General features: G+C 42.4%; 1 protein-coding gene across 1 annotated transcript; it reads left to right on the top strand.

The window, feature by feature from the left end:
* Positions 1 to 308: 308 nt before the first annotated feature.
* Positions 309 to 27,509, top strand: SLC5A8 (solute carrier family 5 member 8). The gene is made up of 15 exons (XM_027812337.2): positions 309 to 641; positions 2,793 to 2,858; positions 6,777 to 6,828; positions 8,406 to 8,473; positions 9,360 to 9,514; positions 10,977 to 11,117; positions 14,857 to 14,986; positions 16,310 to 16,398; positions 17,714 to 17,826; positions 19,201 to 19,268; positions 19,568 to 19,654; positions 20,724 to 20,917; positions 22,124 to 22,227; positions 23,940 to 24,025; positions 25,531 to 27,509. Exons 1-15 carry the CDS (start codon positions 309 to 311, stop codon positions 25,648 to 25,650), a joined length of 1,806 nt encoding a protein of 601 aa, XP_027668138.2. The 3' UTR covers positions 25,651 to 27,509.
* The last annotated feature ends 13 nt before the right edge of the window (positions 27,510 to 27,522 follow it).

The raw sequence follows: 27,522 nt of genomic DNA, 5'->3' as shown, positions 1-27,522 counted from the left end.
GGATCGCCGCCCCTTCCCGCTCCGCGGGGGCGCTCACCGCAGCGGGGAGGAGCGGGCACCGGGGCCGTATAAGGTCCGCCCGCCGTCCCGGCTCCGGCACTCGCACTGCCGCGCCCGGCGCAGCCCGTCCCCGGCAGACACACGGGCAGAGATTTGCGCACCGCTCCGCACCGCACCTGGCCCGGTGGGGCTCGGCGCACCCCCGCGGGTCCCGTCCCCATCCCCTTCCTCCTGCCCTGCGCGGGCAGCAGCTGCCCCTCCGATTTCGGGGCAGCCCCTTGGCTCCAAGTGCGAGTCCCTCCAGTAGCATGGGGAGCTTCACTGTCTGGGACTACGTGGTCTTTGCAGCCATGCTGCTGGTCTCGGCCATCATCGGGGTCTACTATGCCTTTGTGGGAGGAGGACAGAAGACATCTAAAGACTTCCTCATGGCGGGCCGCAGCATGAGCGCTCTCCCTGTCGCGCTCTCCCTCACCGCCAGCTTCATGTCAGCTGTCACCGTACTGGGCACCCCTGCCGAGATCTACCGCTACGGTGCCATCTTCTGCATCTTTGCCATCACCTATGGCCTGGTGGTGCTGTGCAGTGCTGAGATCTTCCTACCTGTCTTCTACAAGCTGGGCATTACCAGCACCTATGAGGTAAGGTGGAGTAGAAGGAGCCTTTCCACAGCGTTCAGGGAGCTGGGGGGCTTCTCGTGCCTGCTTTCTACATGCCTTCCCTCAGTCTCTTTCCCCAAACACCCTGTGCTCTGTGTGCCACATATCTCCACTCTCCCAAGAGCAGGCTGCAACCTACTCTGTCCCCAAGTCTGCCCACACTGCGTCTGCAGACAGGAGATGCTCAGCAGCTGTGCATCATGTCAGGTTTGTTTCCTCACTCAGGCACTTAGTTCAGCAGGTGGATTAATCCTCATGCAGCTTAGATGGTGACATGTGGTTAATGATGTGCAATTAATGTACCAAGAACGAAGTGCAAACACATCTACATAGGAACCAGAGTTCTCACATCATGCTCCTTCCAGACAGGTTTCTAAGCCTACGTGCAGCCACAGAAGGCCCCCTCTGCCAGACTATGTATTTGTGCTGCTACTAGAGATTTTGGGGAGACAACCTTTTCACTTGAGGCTGTTCAGACAGCCTCCTGAACAGCCTCAGGTGAATGTCTTCTCCATCATGCTTATACAGGGAGGTCAGGAAGTACTGTGTGCCCGAGAGAGTTTTCCTACTTCCACCAAAATACGGCTGAGCTGATCTTCGGCTCAGTGTGTAAGTTCAAGCTATAGCTAGTGACACTGAGATGTCTGGGGTGGTGGTACAATCACAGGTAGAGTCTGATTGTTTTGGGGTGAGGAAGCATCTGGTCAGGACTTTCTTCTGATTTAGAAGGTCTGTTGAACCTGTTTATCTTCCTGTGTGGAGACAGCTCCTAGCTGCAGGTTTGGAGGCAAATTGCTCTTTTCACAGAGGACATTGGGAAAGGGGCATCAGTGCAGGTGAAAGTCCTTGGCCAGCTACTTTGGTCTTTAGCATTTTATTACACTGAACGAACACTGCAGCACTTGAGGCTGAAAACAAGTTTTCTGTTGGTGATTTAGATAAGAATTCACCAACAGAAATTACTGGTGGCTTCCAGTGTGTTTTAAACTACTAATCTTTGGACTGTCAGTTATGAAGATACTTAAAAATAGGGCTCTTTCAAATAAAGAGTTATAATAATGACCAGAAACTCACTGATAATCTTGGGGTTAAATCTGAGTAATGCACCTATAAAAGATATATCTTCTGTTTGTGGACAGAGTTCAGAGATTAAACAACTTTTTTGTGTCTGTCCAGGGGTTCAGCACTGCTTTCTTGCATGGACATGCTCACAGATCATGTTTTAAATGCTCACTTCATGAGTGAGCACTTTGAGATGCTTCAGTGTTTGCCTGTGCCAATTGAACAGATTGGCAGGCAAAGGAGATTGATTCTTTTTGTACAACCACACGCCCTAGAGGGTTATTAGGACAGATGGTAGGAACAAATCTGCCCTACAGCGTGACAAACTCATTCAGAGGTTGTGCTGTCCCAGGCTAGAAAGAAAAGTGAGGGTTTCTGTTTTGCAAAAGGCTAAATTTCTACTTACTGGTAGACTACAGTGAGCTGCTGTGGGCAGTGCAGAAGGTGAGGTTACCATGGGAGGAAGCTTGCCGACTGCTGAAAACCTTCTGCCCTCTCTTGCAACAGTTCAAATGGACACACGTAATGCCAGAGTTTCCAAATTCACTAAGGCTTAGAAATAGCCATAATGCTTTCTTTTTCTTTCTGATTTCACAATGCAAGTGAGTTCTGCTGTTTGCTGGTATGTCATTGTGAACTTTTAGGTTGCCCTGTGCAGATTCAAGAGCTGGACTCTGTGATCCTTATGGGTCCCTTCCAGGGATATTCAATGATTCTGTGATAATATGTGCTGATCTTCACCAGGTCACAGTGCACAGCTCCCTGTCTATTGAGTGCCTTGAGGCTGCTGGGTAGCACCGGTTTCCATTCGGCAGACTCCATCATATACTGACTAGCTTACATCTACTTCACTTGCTCGTGTATTATCACCCAGTGGTGAGGTCTGTAAAAAATATCAAATTAAGTTGAAAGAGATATCAATCAAGGTGACTCTAAGGATTTTGGCCATTCGTGAAAATGTAAAAATGACACTATGTCCCTTCTGTATTGCTCATCTCTTCACTCTAGTCCTATCAATAGTGCCAAGTTTTGAGAAAAAAAACAACATTTGGTTTTTCTTCTCTTTTGCAGTATTTAGAGCTTCGATTTAATAAATACCTGCGCCTCTGTGGAACGGTCCTCTTCATTATACAAACGGCAAGTAAATCTCAAAGCTGTTCTGTGGTCCCTGTACCCACCAGGATTCTTCAGCTTGGTGTAACTTGCTGTTTTCTCTGAACAGTTGATGAGGTTACCACAGTGCATGGGTGGCTGAGAGTGGGAGAAACAAAGCTCTTTCTGCTCCAAAGCAATGAGGTGGGGAGCGGATGCTGGGCTACCTGCCCCTGTGCATTGTGTCTCTCTGTGTGCATTGTTGAGCACCCAGAGCAGTCACTTGGCATCAGCACCATGCCAAGAGATGAGCGACCCTTCACTGCAGGGTAGCAGTGCGAAGAGCAGTTGTTTGCCTGCCTGCTGGAGAAACCCACAATGGGTTCAAAATGTAAACATGCCCCAATTATCTGCAGCGGCAGTTTTCATCCTCCAGTGCGTGGATTCTGGGCGTCTGACTAATTCTCAAGAGTCTGTGCAAGGTGACAAAACACTCAGGAGCTGTCATTTACTGCACAAGGGTTTATACCACCACCACTGGAAAAAACTGGGTGTCTGCAAACTGAGAAATAGCAAATTACTGCCTCAGGGAATGTTAAACTAAAGCAGTCCCTGAAATTATTGTTGGTGTGGCTTGCTGTATCCAGAGCACATTCAGGGAGTCGGTGAGAGACCACAGCTTTTAAATGTACAGTGAACATGTGTTAAATTCACCAGAAACAAGAATGTGTTCTTTTCACAATTTTGAAGTGGACTTTTGGAGGAATTCAAAGCAAGAATGAGTACACAATCAGAAAGCTTTTCAAGTTACATGCTTGCTTTGTTCCTGGTTACAGGGCAATCACACTTGCACCAGTTAAGATGGTGGTCAGTGCAGTGCTAATTACTTACTTGAATAGTGCTGCTTAACTGGCATTTACAGATACACAAGCCCATAGGAAAAGCAGAGTGCTACCAAGTGAGAATCCTGATGCTGTTTCACTGGCAAATACAAAGACATCACAGTTGCATAAACTGGAACAAGCCAAGCATAATCTTTCCTTGGCAAAGATCAGAAAAGTAATTCTATACAACCTAAATAGGTACTCAAGGAAATTAACTGAAGATCTATAGGTGTCTTCTATGTAAGTGCTAACAGCTTAACCTGAATAACAAAAAGAATCGTGAGGAGGGGAAACTCCCCAATATTTTAATGGTGTAATTTTAACTGTTCTTTGAATATTGGCATGTGTTTAAAAGAAGAAAAATAGGGTATGTAGTAATACAACCTGAAAAACGACTGAAGAAGTGGAAAGATTGTGTAATCAGTCCTGTTTTAGTTTACACAAAAATGTGATCAGAGTTGCAGATTTTAATTTCTCATGATTCAAAGCTTCTGGCACTTTTTTGCTGCATATGAGAATGCCACTTTCTCATGCTGAATCCCTGAACTAGCAGGTTTGGAGAAATATGGGTTTGACTGATGGGCTACTACACGAATAAGGAATCGGCTGGATGGTTACATCCAAAGAGTTGCAGTCAACAGCTAAATGTCCTACTGGAAACCAGTAATGAGTGGTGTCCTTCAAGGGTTTCTACTGGGACCAATACTATTTAATACCCTCATTAATGACATAGATTGTGGGAATGAGCTCATCCTCAGTGAGTCTGTGGATGACACCAAGCTAAATGGTGCAGCTGATTTGCTAGAGGGAAGGGATGCCATCCAAAGGTACTTTTACAGGCTTGACAGGTGGGCCCATGTGAACGTCGTGAAGTTCAACAAGGCCAAGTACAATGTACAGCACCTGGGTCAGGGCAACCCCTGCTATCAGTATGGGCTGGAGGATGAAGGGACTGAGAGCAGCCCTATGGAGAAGGATTTGAGGATAGTGGTGGATGAAAAATTGGACATGAGCCAGCAATGTCTGCTTGCAGCCCAGAAAGTCAGACCTATCTTGGACTGTATAAAAAGAATTGTGGCCAGCAGGTTGAGGGAGGTGATTCTCCTGCTCTGCTCTTGTGAGACCCCACCTGGAGTATTGCAGCCGATTCTGGGATCCCCAGCACAAGACAGACATGGACCTGCTGGAGTGGGTCCAGAGGAGGGCCACAAAAAACAGAGGGATGGAACACCTCTCCCATGAAGAAAGGCTGAGAGAGTTGGGGTTGTTCAGCCTGGAGAACAGAAGGCTGCAGGGAGACCTTATTGCAGCCTTTCAATATATAAAGGGGGGTTATGAGAAAGGTGGAGAGGGACTTTTTACCAAGACCTGTTGTGACAGGACAAGAGGTAATCGTTTTAAACTGAAAGAGGGTAGATTCAGATTAGATATAAGGAAGAAGTTTTTTGCAATTAGTGCGGTGGGACACTGGAACAGGTTGCCCAGAGAAGCTGTGGATGCCCCATCCCTGGAAGTTTCAAGGCCAGGTTGGATGGGGCTTTGAGCAACCTGGTCTAGTAGAAGGTGTCCTTGCCCATGGCAGGGAGTTGGACTAGATGATCTTTAAAGGACCCTTCCCACCCAAACCATTCTATGATTCAGCAGCACGTGCTGACAGTCACTGTATAGACAGCAAGTCAAACATTGACTGGGCTTGACAAGTATCAGTTGTTGGCTGGGAAGTGATGCAGCTGGTTCTGAGGAGATATTCACCAGGGACTGGTCAGGATTGGCAGTTTTCTTGGCATACAAGGTATATATCAAAACCTGCAGAGGACTCATGTCACCGAGAAAAACAAATGTGCACACAGGGAGTAGTACACAGGTAGGAATAATGATTTCCCCAGTGGCCCTACCATCTTTGCTGACATGTGCTTGTAGCAGGTCTACAGCAAGGGGCCAAGGTAATCTGGTCATGCTGGGTGAAGCAGCCCCTCTGCTGCGTTTGGATTACCACTCACTCCAGTTACCTCTTGGTTCTCTCCCCAGAGTAGCCACTGGCTATGTGGCAGAGCTCTGCCACAGGGACCAGATTTGACCTGCTCAAAAGCCACAGTGAGTAATCCTGTGGTTAACCATCCTGCTCTGGTTTAATACCTGTGCCTAGGGTGGACTGCACACTCGTGGAAGGGGCAAAGGCTTGCTGAATGCTGGATGATGTCTGATTCTGCTGCTTTTCCACGTCCAAGTCCCAACCCTGTAAATCAGGGAGTTAGAAGAGTTTGACCATGGAAAGTTGATGCATGTCAGCTCAGGACCTGACTGTGATTTAGATCTTTTGAGTCAAGATCACTGACCTTTGCAGAAGTCTTTGCAGGCTGTATTGTCCTGAATCATGTCACAGCTGAACTTGTCCTATTATTACAAGGCAGTAATAACAATAGTAAAAAAGTAAACATGATTTAAAAATAAAGAAATTTAAACAAAGAAATCGTAGAGGATATCAGTGTGTGAATCTCATTGTGCCCACAAAAGTGGAGAGTAGCTCCTTCATTTGTCTGTATCTTTACTGTATTGGGTGAAAATACAAATCTGCTGATAATAAGGCATGGCTTTATCTTATAGGAGTGTAATTCCTTATAATGCTATTGATAATGACTAACTAATGCTGTATTTTTTGTTCTTATTCATGTGCATTGTAGTTGCATACTGAGAGGCAGGCATATTGATCCCAAGACTGAGAAGAGCAATTGTAATAGATGCCTTGGCAAACTGTGTGTAAACCTCATCAACTTCCTTTTGCTCTTGTTTCTGTCATATGACTGAAGTTTTAAAGCAATAAAATAAGTTAATTATAAAAGCTGGGAGAAGCTGAAGAGGGATGGTATTTAAGAGTCCTTGGTATTTAAGAACATTAGGCTGTGAAACTACAGTGTTGGTTAGTCTCAGACATTAGTCTTCTAACAGTTGGAATTATTTCGCAACATTTATGTAGGAAATACAGACCACATAAAGACTTGAAAAGAAATAATCTCAGAAAGCTATCACCTTTGCAAGAATTTACATTTATTTTAATCTTTTATCTTTTTTCCCTTTCTAGACTTTGTACACTGGTATTGTAATTTATGCTCCAGCTTTAGCACTAAATCAAGGTAAGATGAGGATACTGCAACTGTTCGTCTACTGTTACAATTTTTCCTGTGCATAGTACGGTATGCTTTCTTTTTTTTTTTTTTTTTTTGTAATGCACACCTAAAAATATAGATCAAGGATTTTCCATGAAGTCTTCTAGGATTTCTGTTGATCCTGATGGGAACTCTGATAGAAGGCCTCCCATTTTTAATCCTGATCCCTTAATACCTACCTGTAAGGAATTACAGAAGAGGCTCAAGGGCAAAACCTGCTCACATTCACTCTACTTCTCATGCAATATCCTTAGGTAATGGCTACATTCAAAAAAGTTAAGATGACTTAAGTAAAGTTTGAAGGCAATGCAGAGACTAAACAAACATTTAATTCCCCTGGCTAAGTGCTCTTCTAGAAGAGAGCAAGGCAAAAGTTCTGTAAATATGGGTTTGGGCTGCCTGGAACTGCTTAACTCAGCCTATCATTTTGCCAGGAAAACCAATGTAACAGCAAAGAGATCTTCAACTTAAGATGTTTGTTGTGATAATTAAAAAATGAAATATTTCCATTTTCTACTTCAAAATGACTCTTTGCTTTGAAAATGAGCCATATTTATTTCTAAAGGGGAAAAATGCTTTTATGTGGAGCCAAATTAAACTTCTAATCTGATGCAATTAATTTGTCCACTTGGCAAGAAAAGGCAATAACAAAATACAAATAAAAATTAATAATTTTGTCTAGAATGAAAATCACAATTGTTCTGTTTGTTTGTTTTGGGGTGTTTTTTGGCTCATTCATTGAACAAAAAGGAAGAAAAAACCCAACACTATCTGCATTGGTCTTCTCCAATGTATAAGACCCACAGGTTTTATATCCTTTATATTTGCCCTGCAAATACATGCTAACCAAGCTATGACCTAGCTGGCCCCCAGCTAGAAGCAGTGTTTTTCATTGGGTTTTTTGCAGTATTTCTCATTAGCCTGAGCTATCTGTTTGGGGAGCCCACAAGTATCCTGCCAGGCAGCACATGAGTGTGCCAAGCTGGGGCAGTGACAGCCTGTACGCCAAGCACAGTACAGCATCATCTGGTGTAGGCATACTGTCATGTTTCCCTAAAAGAAAGAAAAATAAAAGAAAGGCTTTTAGTCTGACACATTTCTTCCAGACCGTTTTGAACCACCTTACCTCCATGGAGCATGCCCATGCTATTTACTTGCTTAAATCCCTGCCTAAGGATTCTGTGGGAGTACCCAGGCACTTAAAGAAAGGGCAACTATTTTAACACCTTTCTGAGTTGGGGCTACAAATATATTGGATGTTGTTAGGCATCATTCACATTAAAGACAAATAGCTTAAATCCTGAAATATATCCAACTTTTTAGCATTTTCCAATGTCTGTAACAACCATTTCCATTTTAGAACTGGTTAGAGCGAATCCCCTGGTTCAGTCACCCTAATCTTTTCATTTCCATTTTCACTCTTACTTTTGCATTTAACTTATTTCTAGGTTTTTTCAAAAACCAGATTGGGGGTGAAAAATTGACCTTGTTTGTTTCCTCTCCCAGTGCCTCAATCACACTGATGCCATTTCCCTTTTTTTCAGTTACTGGCTTTGACTTGTGGGGTGCAGTGGTGGCAACCGGCGTGGTCTGTACTTTCTACTGCACACTGGTATGTGGGCCCTTTGGCTAAGAAAAAAATCTCTATTCCTTTCACCATTCACATCAAATATGGAATTTACTGAAAAGTAGCCTAATAACTGGGTTACCCATGGGAGCACATTTCACAGTGTAGCTCTAGCCACAGGGCCATATTCATCCAGGGACTTCTGTGGATGCAAAGGTAGCCACTATGTGACTCAAGCCTTTTCTCTTTTGAAACATTCAAGCTTCTGTTGTAGCTGAAAGAACAGCAAAAAGACAATTTCCCCTCCTAAAATCCTCCTGTGATTTTTCTTCTAATCTAGTTTCCTCTAATCCAGGTTTAGTTGCATAATTTTTCAAGCACCTGCTTAAAGCAACTATAATAAGTCCTGTCTGTTTCTGAATAGAGCCACTGAAAATAGCAAGTACCACAGGAACAGATTGGTCTTTAGATTAGTGTTAATTGACCACATGTCTAGAAATTATTAAATGGAACTCAGTGACAAATTTATTTGTGTAATTTCTGTTAAATCATGTTTATTTTTATTCATGTGAATGGTATGCCTTCTGGAGGCCAGTGGTACTGTATATATGTAAGGTGAACACTGTCTGCCAGTTTATCTTTTGATACAGTCTTCTGAATCAGGTTATGTGATGAAGAAAATATTGGATTAAACTGTGTGTATGGCCAAAGTAAATTCTACTGCGCTTCAAAAAAGGACCAGGATGTCCTGAATAGGTTCCAGGATGCAATTCCTAAACACTCCAGTAACAGAACAGTTTCTATGAAAGAAAAAGATGAAATTGATCTATTATGCATAACACAGATTGTAACATTTCTCTTAGTTGAATGTGAGTACGAAGCAAGATTGCTGCTTCCCTGTTGTACCTGATACATGCTGTTCCTCATGCAGGGTGGTCTGAAGGCAGTGGTGTGGACAGATGTTTTCCAGGTTGGAATCATGGTTGCTGGATTTTCATCTGTGATTATACGAGCTGTGGTGGTTCAGGAGGGAATTGAACGTATCATAAACGATTCCTACTATGGAGGAAGATTAAACTTCTGGGAGTGAGTTTGTACTTGCAGATGATGTGCTGTTTTATTCCTATAAATTTGGCCCATGGTGACTAACTGAAATTAAATTGCTATTGAAGGAGGAGGAGGGGGGGAGGAGTTGTGACCCAATTTTTATGTATTTTTGAACAAGCTTACCTAGTTTGAGGGATATTTTTTAGGTTCTACACCATGCAAAATCCTGTAAAAAAGAACTTTTTACTTTGTCAAGTAGGTGTTTTAAGGATAAATTTTGGGTTCCACTGCAAGTGAACGGTGAACGGGAGAGGACAATCATATTTACACTTAGAGTTTCCAAACAGCTGATTTGGCATTTCAGCTACTGAACCAAAACAACTGGGAAAATAACAGTTTTTGTCTAATCTGAAAAACCGAAATGTTTTCCTTTTTCCTGAAAGAAGAATTGAAAGTAGTTTTAATAGTATTTCACTCTTCATTATTGTAACTAATCATAGCCTAAAAATACAGTTTTGCAAGGTCAAGATTATTCATTCTGACAGTATTAAATCAAAAACCACTTTAAGATTAAAGAAAAAGTTATTGTACTTTTGGTGAATAGGTGATTCCTCTGAGACACTTAGAATCATGGAACCATTTAGGTTGGAAAAGACCTTTAAGATCATCAGGTCCAGTCATTAAACTTCACCCAGTGCTGTTAATGACAGTTTAGTGTGACAAGTATTACCTTTTTCTATCAGTTCACAATATTAATCAGGTTGTTCTGTAAAATTCTTCACCAAGTTCTTCAGCAAGTAATTCATCTGTGGGGTGGTTTTTTTTGCTTCTTGTGAACAGTCATTTTTTTCAATCAGTTTGGCTGATTTGCAGTGGTTATACTGCATTGCTTTTCCCCCCAGTCATAGGGTTCACAGATGGAAAAAGAAAAGGAATAAAGACATCTAATAAGCAAAATAATATTACATTGTTCACCAAGATAAGCATAATTTATTGCTATATTAAAGTGTGATTAAAAAAAAAAAAGTATTTATGGCCATGTAAAATCTCTTACTCAGAACTAAACCAGAAAAATGTTTTACAGACAGAGGCACTGCCCACAAAGGCTGGGCTTGCAAACACACCTTTATATTGGTGTTAAACTGATGTCCCTCTAGATAAGTAGGCATGTGAGACTTTTTACTGGAGCATCATTTAATCACAACAGTCACAGTCATCATATAGCTTTACTTAGGACTGTAGTGTATAGGCAAATAAATTAGTTAAACTTCACCTTTGGACAGATCAGAGTGTTTCACTGGATCAGCTCTGAGTTTTAAAATTTGCTTTCTGTGATTTCATGTGAAGTTGGAGTATCTGAATGTGAAAAATCTGGCCATATTCAAAGAGTTTGTATTAGGACAATTATGGGGAATTTTTTTCTCCTATGCATTAAAGTTTTCTCATAATAAGAAAATTTTCATATTCTGAATTTATTTTCTCTTTTTGCCTCTCATTGTAGCTTTAATCCCGATCCTTTGCAAAGGCACACCTTCTGGACAATTGTTATAGGTGGGACTTTCACATGGACTAGCATATATGGGGTAAACCAGTCTCAAGTACAGAGGTACATTTCATGCAAAAGCAGGTTCCACGCAAAACTGTAAGTCTGCCTACAGTAACTCTTAACATCTGAATTTAACAGTGACTGTTCTTTATAAGGGGGATATTTTTTTTTAAAATGGAATGTTTGTTATCTATATAAAATCCATTTGTAAAGTGTAACAGCTTTTGTTTTCTGGTTTTTGGACCAGGTAGAAGACAAATCAATACAATAAATACTGGTATTTGAATCATGTATAGTTGCTACAACATTGAACTTTGTGCCAGAATGTTTCACTATGCCTTGCATACATTCTTGCATACAAATAGCTCCATTAAGTCTATATGCAACCTAAAGACCAAATAATATAGTGCCTGTTCTGAAGCCGTATCAAGACAGCATCTTGAATTGCTACTCTACTAAACCTAAATCATTGTGTGGGAATTTTGCATAAGTAAAGACTAAAAGATTTTTCCATACCAATGAGTATAGGCATGAGAAAATGCAGAAGTGTTTTATTCAGTGCTGAGGAACTGAGGAATAAAAGTGCTGAGGAATCAAATTTTTTTTCATAATAATCCTGACTTTTTTTTTTTTTTAGGAATTCACTATGGAAACTGGCAGAGAGTTCTGTTTTCTTGAATTCAAACATTTCTGATCAGCCTTTACTCTAGAATGGAGTATATTTACTAACTCTATTATCTTACCTTTATCTTTAGTATCATTCCAGTAGTTCCTAACTCAGGATTTAAGAATTACTAGTGAGCTCAAAGTCCATTTATAGGAGAAATATATAAATGCACATCATAACTACAGTCCCCATAAGTTGTATAATACAGTGATACACAGAGAAGGAATTTTATGAAGGCTTTCACTTCATAAATTTAGCAAAATACCCACAAAATCATGCACAATTTAGAACTGAAATATTTTGGTTATGGCAATAAATATCTACTTTTCAGCCATTTGCACTGCAGATTGGAATGAGCTGGTGCTCTCCACATGTGGCTTCTCCACAAGCTCTGGTACATGGCTGGGTTCCAGATTCTCAGCACTGCACAAGCAGGAGGTGCATCCCACATTTGTAATGCTGCCTGGCATGATTGCATATTGCTTATAGGAAAACAGCTGCATACATTGTGCTAGATTTGTGTGCCGGTGAGACTGTTCTTCCCAAGCACCTGCTCCAACTTAGCGATGTGCTCTGCTCTTGCAACCTCCCTGTCCTCTTTGTAAGGAGGCACACCTGCAGGGCAACCCAGAAGCAGCATGGCCAAGAGGAATGTGGTGCCATGGCAGCTTCTGGGCAGATTTTCTGAGCTGCTGCAGCAGCTTTAACCAGGGCTAGAGGCTATTTGGTTCTGGAGGGGTTTGAATGGGATTTATAGCTCATACCATATTAGTGGTGGCACAGCCTTAATCAGTAGAGTCCTTTTCTGCTGGTGTGTGTGGTTGGACTCCATGGCATCTTGCTTGTGCCTCGCTTGTACAGTGTATTTCCCCTGCATGGAGAAATCATCTTGTGTAATGGTTGCAGCTTGTCACAACTATAAATGCTGCCATTCTGTGATGATTATCCAGGTAATTTCAAATGTAGTTAAACACATCTGGCAAGTCACCTTGGTAGCCTGCACCTCTTATTATTATTAATCTGTACATAAAATGTAAAATGTCACCAGGTCAGAGTAATAGGGTGTACCTCTGTGGCATTTACTGTAGGGCTTTATAAAGACAGCACAGTAATAGATCAGAGCTAAGAAAATTTTTTCACAGATCCCAACTTGCAGTTTTTGAGAAAGCCTTTAACAGTGGCACAGGAGTAGGAATTTTCTCAGGCTTTGGGAAAGGATTTCACCCCATTCAAGAAACACACCAGTAGGTAGAAGCACATGTTGTCAACTTCAAACAGTAACTAGGCAAATTGAACATAATGGTTATACAAGAATGATAACAAGCGCTTAGAGCAGGAGGAAAACATGGGCTACTAACATTTCTCTCTCCTTTCAAGGTCATAATCTAGCATGTTTCAGTGCTAAAACCTTAAAGCCAGCCTGAAACTACCAACCAAAAATAAGCCTTGCACAGTCATGGTGCCTATTTCTCACAACTCCACCCCATGTTATTCACCCAGAGTTAATGGGAACATGTCCCCCCACTAGTGCTACAATTACTATACTCTAGTGCTTAGTCATAGGGTGTACCATGAACTGGGATGTAAATCAGAAGAAAAAACCCACAGCTTTCTTTTCAGTGTCAAACACTGATGCAGTTTAAAAACAGGAATTTGTGGGTTCAGACAAACAATTTATTTTGCTTCCATGTGTTTCTCTTGACTTTCTAATCTTTCCTGCAGGCTCTAGGCTAATACTGTTCAAAAGAGTTGTATTGATTTAACTCATTGGTTAAATCTTGCATTAGATCAGTTTGAGTGCCTTGTATCAAGGCAGATTATGCCAATCCAGAACAGCTTCAGCTATATGGTCTTTTTTAAGAGTTAACATTGTGCTTGCCAAAAATTTTTCTATGGTATGAAACTGATAGTTCAACTAATTAATCTATGTTATGCCTTTCTGAAAATGTCCATTTCAGTGCTTAACAAGGCCTATAAAGTTAAGTTTACTTTTTCATTCTCTTGATGGTCCTCTAGAGCAGTCTAAAGGCTGGTGTCCCTTACCTTCTTGGGAACTGAAAATACTAAAAGGCCTCTTGAAGCATTGCAGGCATGGATCTATTTGCACAGAAACCAAAGGTTCTCCCAGTGGAGGTCTTAGCAGTTGGCACGGGTCCAGGGTACATGATCTGTCAGGCAGTTAAATCACTGTTGGCGGATAACTGGGAGGCAACTGATGGAAAGGAACGCTATTTTTCAAGGCCAAGCTCCCAGAGGATGTGTTTCCTTGAATTGATCACCTTAGGTGAGAAGAACTTTGTGACCCAGGAGTCATCAAGAGCTGGGAAACATTTGAGAAGACTGGATAGTTAGATGGAAAGGAAAAGCCCTCACTGAGCAAGAACAACAAGTTAGTTTTCACCACCAGTAGAGGCTGCCTGTTGAGTGTGGCAAAAGTAGCATTAATGCCTGGTGAAAACACATTTCTGCCCTCCGTGTTAGCTGAAGCTCCTGTCAGGACATAGGGAGGCAATGGGGATACTGGACCATAGCAGGCTCCAAGTTGTTTAGTTACTAAAGGGGAAACCCTGGGGTCGGTGGCCACCCCCTGCTCTCTGGAAGTGGCAGCTATAGGTAGCTCCAGACCAGGTCCTGGGTCCCAGTGCCTCGTGGCTGCCTCCCACTGAGATCGTTCCAGGAGGAAACTTTGGTTTAGTTGCTTTACAAGGACAACCCCACTGTTGCGTAAGCACAGCACTGCAGCTCCAGAGGCAAAGGAGTGCTGATGCTGACTAAAAGATACCCCACAGTTTGATCTGGGGCACCGCACCTTACAAATCTGTCTGGGGTTTGTCTTCACCAAGGTATGGCAAGGGGGGAAGAGCATCTTCTTTCCAGCTGCCTGCAGCATAAAACCCACACACATGATAAAGCCTGGAAATTGCCATATCTCTCCCATCATCTCCAGAGCAGACTGTCAGAGGACAGGCACTCAGACCGTACCACCAAAAACCAGAAGCGTAATTTGTACATGTAAAACCATGATCTCGCACCAGGTGAAATATTGGGACCTGTATCGTGACTCCCTTTCCAGTGGGCAGCCACCAGCCAGGAGGTCTCCTCAGCTTGCTTGCTGGACCCTGGTGGGGTCTTGTGGGGACATTGAGCTCTAACATGGTGTTTCTGCAGGTCGCTGTACATCAACCTGGTGGGCCTCTGGGCGATACTGGCCTGTGCGGTGCTGTGCGGCCTGGCCCTCTACTCCATTTACAAGGACTGCGACCCATGGTCGGCAAAGCAGGTGTCGGCACTCGATCAGGTAGGGCCCCATGCTTCAGGTGAGGGTGGTGAGGGGGTGCCCTTCCTCTGCACCATAACTGCCAGGTGTGGGGGTTCGAGAGCCGAGGGTTGACAATAATGACATGCCCGAGTCCCTTAACAGTTGAGTCTGTAACAAAATGTGCCTGAGAGTGCCCACAGCGAGTGAAACCACTCCAGAGTGAAATGGGGGAAGAGGCTGCTGCGAGGGATGGCTGAAGCAGTGGTGCCTGTGTGAGTGACGGCCGGCCCTAGCGGGCTGCTTTGTGTCATTGCACCTAAACTGCTTTCATGCCAAGGGATGCGAAAGCCTTTTCAGATTTGAAACATAATGGTGCCCAAAGCATACACCTGGAAGAAGGTTACCAGCAGGCAGCTTTTTGCTAGTGATGGTGCATCCTTCCCTCCTTTGGAGGAGAGCTGGGCAACCAAACAGCATTGTACTGTGCTGTGGAGAAACCACTCTGAAACTGACAGTGGCCTCCCCCTAAACAGATCCTGAGGAACAAGAGCCCTGGGAGCCCATAGACTGACCAGAGTCAGGGCCCAGGAAATCATTTTTTTGTATGTTTATGCCTGGGAGAATCATAAGCTCTGGGTAATGCCCCACAGACAAGAGCTGGAAAGCCAGGAGAAGAGCAGAGGTGATGAAGTACCTAAGGCAGGACCACCTGGTGTTGAAGGTTAGAATAAAATGAGATACAGAAAACCAAGGTGGAAACCCAAAGGAAATGAAATTGTTCCTGTCAGTCACATTCTTTTGGTGGAAACTGGAAGTAAGATACTAAAAAGACCAACTTGTCTGTGAAAAAAATTGGTTCTCAGGAAGAAAATCTTAAAATTCCTATCTCTTCCCAGCACTCAGATCTTGCAAAGGTCGATAAATGACACACAGTTTCCAATAAGGAAATTGTTCTCAGGTAACCTGAGGGTTATTGGGCTGTACCTACAAAGCCTTTTTGTGGAATTGCCAGCAGACATGAGAATCTACTGTGGCACCCAAGCCCAACAGTGATGTACAATACAGGCTACCTGCTGCCCAGCACTAGCTTCCTATACCATTATCACTCAAAACCATGCCTGATGGCATGGCTAAATGCTCATCTCTGCTAGGTGGTCTAAAAAATAGACTTTGCTGTATCTTAAGTAGATGTTTTAGGAGTGGTTTTCTGTGTAGAAAACCAATAAATAGTGCAAGGTGGGACATTAAATGCTAGAACAGCTAGGCAGAATGTCAGTGAGAAGGCTGTAACAAAAAGCATACTGTGATAAAAAGAAAAATTAGGGCAAGACAGTAATATTTCCTACTCTCTGAATTTTTCAGCTAATGCCATACCTAGTGCTGGATATTCTCCATGATTTTCCAGGAGTGCCAGGGCTTTTTGTGGCTAGTGCCTACAGTGGGACATTAAGGTAAATGAATAATTTGCAACCTGTTGTCTTTTTTTTTTTTTGTTAGAGCTGAAGTTTCATTAATAGTAAAACTTTTGCATTTCGTCTCTGTCCAGCTAATTTTTGTTCTTAAAGAAAAGCACTGTAAGATCTTTGACGATGCAGCTTAAAAAGCCCATAGTTTCCTACAGTGGCGCTCTGAGGTCATAGGACTTAAAGCTGTTTGGAGTTCCCAACCAGCAATGTGAGGAAATAGCTAGCAACATGCTATGTATGGCGCTAATCAACCCTCCTCTCTGTACCTTTAAAGCCCCTTTGCTATAGGAATTTTTAAATGTTATAAATGGGTGATTGCACTACATAGCTATAGTTTGGGGGAATTTCCTACCGCTCATCCTTAATTTTCCAGTTTCAAATCTGCATAACTTTAAAGCTATCTCCCTTTCCTCATACCTGATCTTAGAGTCTTGTTTACAAAAGGGTTCCTGGACTTCCAATTGTCTTGAATGAACCCCATGAAAATAGCAATCACTATATATTTTTATTGAAGGAGACAAATCAGTCCCCTTCTATCCCATAATGGGGAGTGTTTTGTTCAGTTTTTACAAGGAGCATCTTTTAGGAAACACTGCCTTTCAAGGAAGGCTCTGAACAATAATAAGCACGTAAAAGTGAGGAAACTTAAGAATGTGACACCAGAATAATTTTTTTGTTGAGTACTTGTAGCTATGTAAGTAGAGGGAACAGCCAAGATATTTGTTTTTCACATGCTAAGGAAAACCTGGTGGCTTGCAAGAGCAAGGTACACATAGACGCAAGATCACCTGACTACATTAGGAGTGCTGGTTTCTCTGGATGCCATAGGGAGCCTGGAATAGTTAAGTGTGGAGTAGATCCTTACTTTCTGGATGAATATAATTAGATTACCTGAATCCTCCTCTCTTCTCTCAGAGTGCGTTCAAAGTAATCAATGACCTGCACGTAGAAATTTTACCTACCCAGATATATACTGTGTAGATAATTTGTGAAGGTATCATGTACACCAATAATGTTTACAGTGTAGCCACATGTAATAGATATTTTCATTGACTTTTCCAGGACCATCTTTTCATCAAAATTTGCCTTGTCTTCACTAAGAGCAATTATTTTCAACAATTTTTGTTAGTTATTAACGGCATCACCTGGAATAATAAGTTATTTCAACCAATACAGCAGTTACATTAGTTTTCTGACACTGTTCTAGACAGCGGCAGTTTCTCTCTGCCAGTAACTCATCTGTTATCTATAATTTCAGCTTCTAAGATTAAAAAAAATGTATAAAACTTGCCTTCTGTAGTACAGTGTCCTCCAGCATCAATGCTCTGGCTGCCGTGACTGTTGAAGACCTGATCAAGCCATACTTCAGATCCCTCTCTGAAAAGAAGTTGTCATGGATTTCCATGGGGATGAGTATGTCTGGAAAATATCTTTTCCACTTTCATTTTACAAAGTGAGGGCTTGATTCAGATCTTGCTTATGGCAGTGTAAGTCAGGAGAAAGTATGTTCACACCGATAGGACTACATTGATGCAGTACTTGAGGGAGACAAGCTCTGCTGCATAGGTTTTGCACAGAATAGGGGACAAGGTATTTCAAGTGAGCATAAAGGAAAAAAAAAACAACACCATCTTGCTTGATCTTTAAGCAGGGAGGGATCTTAAGCAGGGAGCACTGCATCTGTATTCAATATTGATTTGGAATACTACAAAGCCAAATGCCTCAGACTAAAACACCTGTTATTTTTCTCTCATCTGTCAAAAATGAGAAGCACAGGAAACAATATTGTAACAAACTCTTTGAACTGAGTGATACACAAGCAATGGTGGTGTGTCCTGATAAAGTTCCAGAGAACAAGAAACTTCATGTCTTCATTGATGTACTCTCAGAGCCTCAGTTTGTTTAGCTTCTCTGTTTAATGTGGCTCAAAGGGGTCAGAACTAGGCTGAGCAGATGTTTAAATCTCTGAAATGCAATTGTCATCTCTGCTAGTTGTACTGTCTGTGACCAGCTGCAGGTATAGCCCAAGACAGTGCCTGTAATAAGCATGGAAAAACCACAGTCCCAATATGCTGGCATAGCTCATACCAGTAAGCACAGCAGATTGGTGGCAGGTGACAACTATTAAATATTTTCACCTGAGAGCAGTTTCTTAAACATTATTGCAAACAATATTTGTGCCAAAATTGCAGTTGGTCTTATCATGAGTTGCTTAATATAGCACATTAAACAATGAGATTAACCTATTGCTTGTGCAGTGAAACTCTATTGGGGTGGAGGTGTAAAAAAAAACCAAACAGAAAACCCCAAAGCCCATTGTTACAGGCCCTAGGAAGAGACACTATATCCTAGTGACCGAGGGTGTCCTTTATCACAGTGTCAGCTCCCAGTAATCTGCCAGCATTTACCTTTTTGCTCCGAAGTTTTTAGACCAAGAAGCAAAAGTCATTCTCTCAAAATAAGGACTATGACACAGGAGATTAGCTGAGAAAGATGAACAATACATTTGGTATTGCCACTACAGCTAATCCATATGGCTGCCATTTAGTAACTATAATAATATACTGGAAGAAGATTTTGTCATGTTTGCATGATCTCTTCTTAGAGCCTGACCTTTTGGCCAATTCATACTCTCTTAGAAAAAAAATACAACCAAAAACCAAAACCCAGATGCTAGCAGGTTTGTTTTGGAGACATCAGGGGTCATGCTGGGTTAAATGGAAACATTTCCACTAGTGATTTTCAAACTTTGGCAGATTTATGCATCATTCTGCCTTTCCCATGCAGGCCTGTTTTATGGTGGAATCTGCATTGCCATGGCTGCACTGGCATCGCTCCTGGGAGCCTTGTTGCAGGTAGGTATAGACTGCTTTTTTGTGCCCATGTTGAATGGCCCAGAATTAATTACATAAGAAAATAATTGCTGGATACCATTCTGAGATTAGTTTTTATTCTTTGCTGGGTACTGGCCTCAAACCAGCCCATGGCTCAGCCTCTGCTTTAAGCGCCAGGGAACTATACCAAGTCCTGCCAGACAAGCACACACCAGTTAAGAAACCCCTCATAATTTCCTTCTCAATATTTTCCCTTCTTGCCGTGTTAGAGGCTTTAACCTGCTTGCACAGCACCTGATAACACACTCTTTCTTCCTTAGGCAGCGCTCAGCATTTTTGGCATGGTTGGTGGCCCCCTTTTAGGACTGTTTGCCTTGGGAATCCTTTGCTCCTTTGCAAATGGAATTGTAAGTAGAATTTAAAGCCCTGTTTGTCCAAATTCATTGATAATTTTGGGCATCTCCTTCCCCCTCTCCCTCCAATAATTTTTATGTTGGGGTGATGAGGGACATGTCTTTGATACTTTCTGTAAGGACATTTTCCCTTGCTGCCTTTCCTCCTTATTACAGAGAAGTCATGAACAGGGCTGCACAGGAACTTGAGTTTCCATCCCATGAAGAGATTTACATGCCCAGAGGAGGGATCTGGGGAAAAAAAAACCCGACAAAAAAAACCCAACCAAAAAAAAAACCCCAACACTTTGACAATGATTTCCAGAAAAGAGTTTCAGAAGCAGGCAACAATGTGCCTGGAGATGTAGCTGAACACCCGGTGGACTCAGATGATGCTGGCCCGTCTGAAAAAAAAAGGGGGTCAGGCTGGGAAAATGGGGCCCAAGCACTTGCAGGCTGGAGTTTCTCAGAGTGCTTCAGTATTATGAAATTATAATTTCCAGACAAAAAAAAAAAGTATTCCATCAAAAAAAAATTATGAACTTTGGAACTATGGTCCATGGGTAGTCTGACAGGATTGCTATTTAGTAAGGTTGACTAATCACGAACCTTTATCTCTTTACAGTTGCAGATGTTAGGTATATATTAAAAATAAATAAGTAAGTCACTAGCTGTCAGCCAAAACCTGCCACCTGAAGTAGAAGAGACTTTTGTAAAAACAGATCACATGAGGAAAAGGAAATATTGATTCTGTATTTGTTCAAAGAGGGCCTCAAATGAAGCAATACTTTCCCATATACTATGCAGCCCAAAGCTTTCCATTGATTGTATGGACACAGTGGCAAAATAAAAGAAGTATGCTCAGCAGCTGCAAGTAAACACTGTATTTCCTGAAGTTGGAATGAAGCAAACTCCCCAGCTTTCCCTAACTCTACATTTCATTTTTGCTATGCAGCCTTACAGTTTAGATTATCTTGACTGTTTCTTACTCACGTGGGTGGTTCTTTTTTGTTTGTGTGTGTTTTATTTTCTCAAATATCCTTCTGCTTTTCATGTAAATCCAAGTTTCATTTTCTTTTTGCAGGGTGCATTTGTGGGTCTTGTCAGTGGCTTTGTTATTTCACTTTGGGTTGGAATTGGATCTCAGATTTATCCTCCACTCCCAGAGAAGACCAAGCCACTATACCTCTCAACTGCGGGCTGTAACATATCCCTGGGAAATTTGACATCAACAGAAAATCCATTAACAACAGTCTTCAGCACAACAACTGCAGAGAGGTATACAAGTTCATCAAGTGCGATCAACAAAGCATGTATTTGTTTTAAAGCAACACAAACATCTGCCTAGCATTTAGATGACTATAACTATCCCTCCTTGACTTACCTGCCAGACTGTTTAAGATGATGCAGTTCTCTCTAATATTTTTTTTCCCTTGTTGGAATGAAGTTTGTCTGAGTTATTGCAGAACAGAAGTCAAAGTGCATCTTCTATTGATCTGAAAAGCTTCAGTTCAAATATTTGAGTCTAAAGGCTTGGATGTGCCTTACTGGGAACCACGACGTTAAAGAAACCAAAGCATAACATTCATAGTTATTGGATTAACTTCCATAGCCTGCCACATGAATTAAAGCAGTATGCGGTTAAAGGGCCATTTGCCAGTTCAACAGCTCCAGCTACAAGAGCTTGTCTGTGCAGAAATAGTTCTATTCAGGAAATTTGAAGAGGGCATAATATAAAGGATTTTCTCCCCTCTGCAATTACCAATGTCTTACTTTGGACAATCATAATTAAGTGTAACAGTTATGAATGACATAGAGAACAGCAGGAACAGAAAGAAGCTGAACAATTCCCACATTTCTAGGGATTTCCAATCCTTACACCTTAGAGAGCTGTACAATCAACAGATACCCTGGTACACACATAGGTGCCCAACATCCAGTTTCATATATTACACCTCTCACCAAGGCCTCTGGCGTTGCTCACAGCTGCAGGGAAACAACTGTTACAACAAAGCACATTGTCAGGGAGAACAAAATAAGGTGTATCCTTAGGTGTGACAGTTGTCCTATTGTTTCTGGCTGTTTGGAGATGCACATGATTGATTTCCAACTTTTTTTGTGTGTGTCCATGTCCATCCCCTCCTCTAAATAATGTTGTCCCCCCTTCTAAAGAAGTTAGCACTTCATCTGGATAGCTGGAGTGCTCAGCTCTGCACTAGGCTCCAAGCCAAGACAGAACTGTTCTGTTCTAGCTGCTCTATCTCATGGATTGCCTCACTGTACCAACCAGTCTCCTCCCATACAAAGGAACTGCAAATTTTAGGACAAATTTTCAGAGTATATTTTGTAAAGAGGTAGTTCAAGAGCTACCAGGTCGCTTGGTTCAGAAGTGACTCTGTATTTACACACTGTCTGGAAACAGACAACATTTTCAGGTTGCTTGGAATAGGAAAGTAGAGATTAACACTTTCTGCTCTTTTTCAGGCCTGCCCTGGCAGACAACTGGTATTCCTTGTCTTATCTTTACTTCAGCACACTTGGGACACTTATCACAGTAACTGTGGGAATAATTATCAGCCTCCTAACAGGTACTCGTTCAAGCTGTGAATGAACATGTCTTAAATCTCTTTCAAACTAAGATGGTCAGAGAGCTGACAGGAAGTCACAGGAAGTGCCAGTGACCCTATTGCTAACACGATGTAAAGGTTACTATCATAAATCTCATTCCTTCCCCTCAGCAACCCACTTTTGGTCTCTGCTCACAGCAAAAGTTACTTCAAATTTCTAAGGAGAGAGAAGTTTCAACAGTTTTTTAACCTGAGGGGCAAACCCCCTCCCCCAAACATCTGTCTTTCCTGTTTTATTAGATTCCAGCAGGGGCTGGAGGTTTAAAGATTGTCCCTGAACATGGAAACAACTCCAAGCAAGGAGATACACCCATGCTTCTAGAGTACTTTGAGTGAGTTCAGAGCACTCAAGGGATATTGTTTGTACCGGTACAGTGCATGCTTTTCACCACATCCCCCAAGCACATACCTAACGGCTGAAGACCCTGTGCGTGGCTATGTTAGCTTCTTTCTCAGTTTGCCTGTACTATTTGTGCAAGGAGAAAAAAGCAGCACCCTACAGGTAAGGGGCCAGGGGAATGAGATACACAACAACAACTTCAGTTCCAGACCGTGGCCTCACTACTTTTGCATCTAGGTGATAAGCAAAGTGCAACTGTTATCTGCGTGGCAAAAATAGCACAAAAGCAGGTTCTCTCTACAGCTTTCCCCAGTACACCCAGCCAGATTCCTATGACAGCCACTGTCTTTGAGGCAGATTTCAGACCTATTGAACTGATCTACAACAAGTCCAGATTATAAAACTCCAAACACAACAGACAAACTCACTTCTATTAGCTTCCCTGTTACCTTGCAACTAATAAGCATATTACACTTCTACCAATTTCTTTTCCTTATGAGTTTCTAGAGAATTTGGCTCCCCACCCCCTTTCCTTCCTTCGCTCTCCTCATTGCTATAGTAATGGTTGTAGACAAACTTTGCTACTTACCAGGCTAGGATCAGATCAGCTATGAAACAAAACATGAAAACTGAGAAATTCAGTAAATTCAGATGAGAAGTCCTCAGCCCAAGAAACAGAAACCCTAAAAAACTAACCCAACCACTATATCACCCTGCTCTCTGTGGTACAAGATGACATTTAAGCCTCAGGTGGCAATCAGAGCTAATTCCCAGAACCTGCACCTTCTTTCTTTCCCACACAAGACTAGTTAATCTTCCATGCCTTAAAAATGCCCAAACATCCCATTAACCACACACATGCACCCACCCCACCCCACCCCACCCTGGGGCTGCTCTTAAATAACTCACTATAAAAATTGCTGGTGATTTAGAGACAGGAGTCTTGATGGCTGAGGACTGGGGTGCAGGTTCCAGGGGAGCAGTTGGTATTACATCTCCTGGACTGGCAGGGTGGTCCCAGGTATTGTTGTTGGGATTCGTGCTTTTCTGATGATTGTCTCATGCTCTTTTACACAATAAGAAATCTGAGGATGATCTAGGAAATTTTGGGAAATAGCTAAGGCATTTCAAGTAGACTTTGAGGGATCATTTTATGTTTTGAGAGGTACCGGGTATACATCACTGTAAAGAAATCATCCCTAAGGCCTGTGATTGCTTGATGGCATTTGCTGTATGACTCTGTCCTGCTCATCTGGCCTGGTGTCCACAGCTGGGCTCTGACAAATCATTTGCATGTGGAAACCTGGCTGATTGAAACCTGCCTATTTTGCAGGAGGACTAAAGCAGAACACAGACTGTAAATTCCTGCTGACTAAGGAAGATTTCCTGTCCAACTTCTCATGGTCTAAATCTGAGACAGTAAGTGTAATCATGCATCTCTGATTTAAATCAATCTTTCCTCCTGGGGCCAAAGGCAAACAGTCCCTGGCTTATTTTTTCCCACCGGGATGAACAGTACCTGATGCTGCCTGATATGACTGTCTGCTTTAAGGCAGTAGCAGAGCAAAAGGCAGGTAGGAGTAAAGCAGCTGGCATAGGCAGGGAAGCTATGTTTAGCCACAGCTTGACTTCAGTGAACAACAGAGCGGCAGCTGAGACAAGGGATAGTTGTTCTCAGGTTTCTGCCAAAATACTCCCTCACTAGTGTCTTGGAAGCTGGCCCAAGGCACACTTTGGACTCAGCAAAGCTTCCTTTGTTTGTAAATGTGTCTCTGGATTCTTTTTCAACTTTGGCTACTGTTTGAGAGAAAACATTTCTAGTCAGTGTATCTGTTTCCTAGCTCCCTCCCTAAGATGTAAGAAAAGGGGAGACATTACTGAGTAAAAAAAATCCCTTAGAAGGGAGAATATAGGAGAATATTTTTTTTATTAAACTATAGATGATTTTTCAATTGGTATTATCAAGATGCTGAACATTCAAGCTCAGCTGTGTTCAGTGCTTTTCAAGTGCTGCAGTACAGGCAATGATCATATCTCTGAGATGGTCCAGTTTGCAAAATGTTTTTCCTCCATGATGACAGCTCCTTTTAGTATGACCTCATGTATTTCAACTTCTGGATGTGAACACCAGAAAGAGAAAGGGATTTTTACAGTACAATTGTATGTGCTATTTGTCCATATCAGGACTGGAGACCATCTATCCAGTTATTGTCATTCACTGTCTTTAATGGACCAACAACTGTTTTCACTATCTAAGAATTTAATCCCTAAAGTCATCTTTTTAAAAAACCCCTCACCCACATGGAAGCTAATGTCCACAGCCATGCTATTTTATGCCCAGAGTCAGAAAGAAGTCGTCTGCCCTGTTATGCAGCTAAGAGCTGGATAACAAGTGGTTGACATCACAAATAATGCAGAAAGTTGCTAAGAAAAAAAATCAGGGGGAACCGAGCAACTTCCTGCACATGAAGAGCTCAACATCTCATTATGTTTAACAGAGATGGAACATCTAAGCAATCATGCATGTTAATGTACTCTTCATGTCAAAGATGAGGTAAGGACTGTGAGCAGGGAATCAATAGCTCAAGGAGCTGGTGGTGACATATTACTAGGCACGAAAACAGCAAATAGAACTTTGTGCACCTAAAAATACTTTAGACACTTTGCAGGACAGGAACGTTTTATGTGACAAGAACATGTTGTACAACTAGTACCTTATGCAATAAGAAACCTTCTGTGCACCTAGAAAAATACTAGCTACTATACTGAATAACTGTTTATCATCTACTAGCAGCCAACATGTATTTTTCTGCAAGGCATCCAGTATGTCAGGCCTCACTCTGGATGCAGGTCAAAGAGGGGAAGACTGTTTCTTCCACTTCACAGCATGGTTTTTGTCTTTTGTTTTTTAGCCAGAGAAACAGGAGGTGTTGAACTGGAAACCATTTACCATGGCTGATGAAGGAACAGACAACCCTGCTTTCAGCCACATTGAAATGGATGTTGCAGATAGTAAGAACAAAGTCAATGGCCTTCATATGTGACATGGGGCCATGTCAGCCCACGAGGACAGTTTTGTTCATGTAAAGCACTGTTGACATTCCTGTGTCGGGTCAGTTACCAGCCCTGCTGGGGTCACGGGCAGGTGTCTGCTGAGCTTCATGGCACTGTCACCCTTGCATGACTTTGACATTAGTCAAGAAAGGAATCAGGTCTTTCTTGCACTTCCTCATTCTCTTACTCTGGATCTTGGTGACAGGGCTTAAGGCAATGTTTCTATGTGAAATATTTGCCTGATATTCTTGAGCCTCCTGGAAAATATCTGCTTTTAATCTCAGTTCACTCTCGGAGTAAATTTTTTACTTGATAAGAGCACTGTTCTCCCAGACATGGTGGTGGTTCTTCTTTTTTTTTTTTTTCTTTTTTCTTTTAAGACATTGAAAGTATGAAGAGATTAGCGCTGCAGGACCATATCAGATTACAGGAAACAGTGGGTCTTCTTTATGTACAGGAGGTATATTTAGTGCCATCTGATTCCTTTGTAGAATTGATCTTGAAAGCATATTTATTTTGCTGGTTTTGTTGTATGTGTTCGTTTTTATTAAGGCACTTGTTCCCTATTTACCTGCACGTCCTCCTCTGTGCTCACTGCTGGAAGCTACAAGAATGTCTTTGGTGATAGGTAGAGTCAAGAGTCAGTAATGTCCTTCCCTTCACACCCCATCTCCCTCTTCTGCCCTGTCTTACCCTTACAGAGTTGGTCCTCATGAAGAAAATGAGCTATTTGGGCTTTTTGTTCAATGCCATAGAGCAGAACACAGTAGTCTTCTAGTTCATGCCCAGTGTGCTGTGCTGGACAAGAGGCGAGGCTGCATCTGCAGTTGCCACTGCTGTTATCTGCGGAGCTGTGACCTGAAACTTCACGTAGCCATTTGTGTTCCTGCAGTCCCTGTTGTCACTCTAGGAATTCATGGTCAAGGTTGGTCAAGATCAGGCAAGAGCACATTGTGTGTTTTGGCAGACAGTCCACTGCGCAGTGCCCCAGGATGGGGAAGGGATCGCAGAGGATGTCATTTGGTGAAGGCTTGTCCAGGGCTGCAGGGCACGGGATGGCTTATCCTCTGGCTGGGCTGCCAGGAGAGACTGAGCAGTACAACCGTTCCAGACCGTGTACGGTACTGGTGGTTTGGGAGGGTGAAAATCGCTATTGCTTCCTTCTCCTGTACAGCAGGGAACAGACTCTGATCCACTGTGTTGTTCTTGTACTGCAAACTTTTTGCCATAGCTAAACATGAGCATTTAAAATCTTCTAGAACAGCAGAATCAAGTTGGCAAATAAAAGCTGTTGCAGGAAAGTTGAGCTGTGAAGCTTAGAAAGCAGTCATGCTTGAGAATCAAATACAAAACTGCATGTTTTAAGTGCTTTATAAAAGTCATGCTGCATTTGAGGTGCTGAGCTGCTGTAACTTGAAATATGACACAGTGCCAGTTTATCTGCCTTGACTAGGGCCCTTTAGCATCTAAATCACTTTATTTTGTGCCCCTGTGACAGAGAGCACTTGATGGTCTACTGCATAAGATGAACTGACAGGATCAGAAAACATTAGGAAGAAAAAATGGGCTCCAAGGAGCATACCTCTACCAGAGTACAGGCCAGGGAGATGCTGTACGCGTTGCCACCAGAGGTACGTCTCGATGGGCTAACCAGGGCAACGCTACACGATGGAGCAGGTTCCCCCTTTGCCTCCTGAAGCAGTAGTTTGCACAATCCAATGCAGTGTTTAGGGCCAGCCCCTTGTCTCCCATTCCTCTGCTGCAGCTCTGTGACCACCAGGTAAGCGCCTAAAGCCACTGTGTGGAAGGGCTGTGAGTGAATGGGATAGATCCCATGAGTTGTGTCTTGTGTCCCTACATCT

The sequence above is a fragment of the Falco cherrug genome, chromosome 5 (genome assembly GCF_023634085.1).
Source record: "Falco cherrug isolate bFalChe1 chromosome 5, bFalChe1.pri, whole genome shotgun sequence".
Taxonomy (NCBI): domain Eukaryota; kingdom Metazoa; phylum Chordata; class Aves; order Falconiformes; family Falconidae; genus Falco; species Falco cherrug.
Note: the sequence above shows the minus strand (reverse complement) of the source record. Positions and strands in the feature narration are given on the sequence as shown.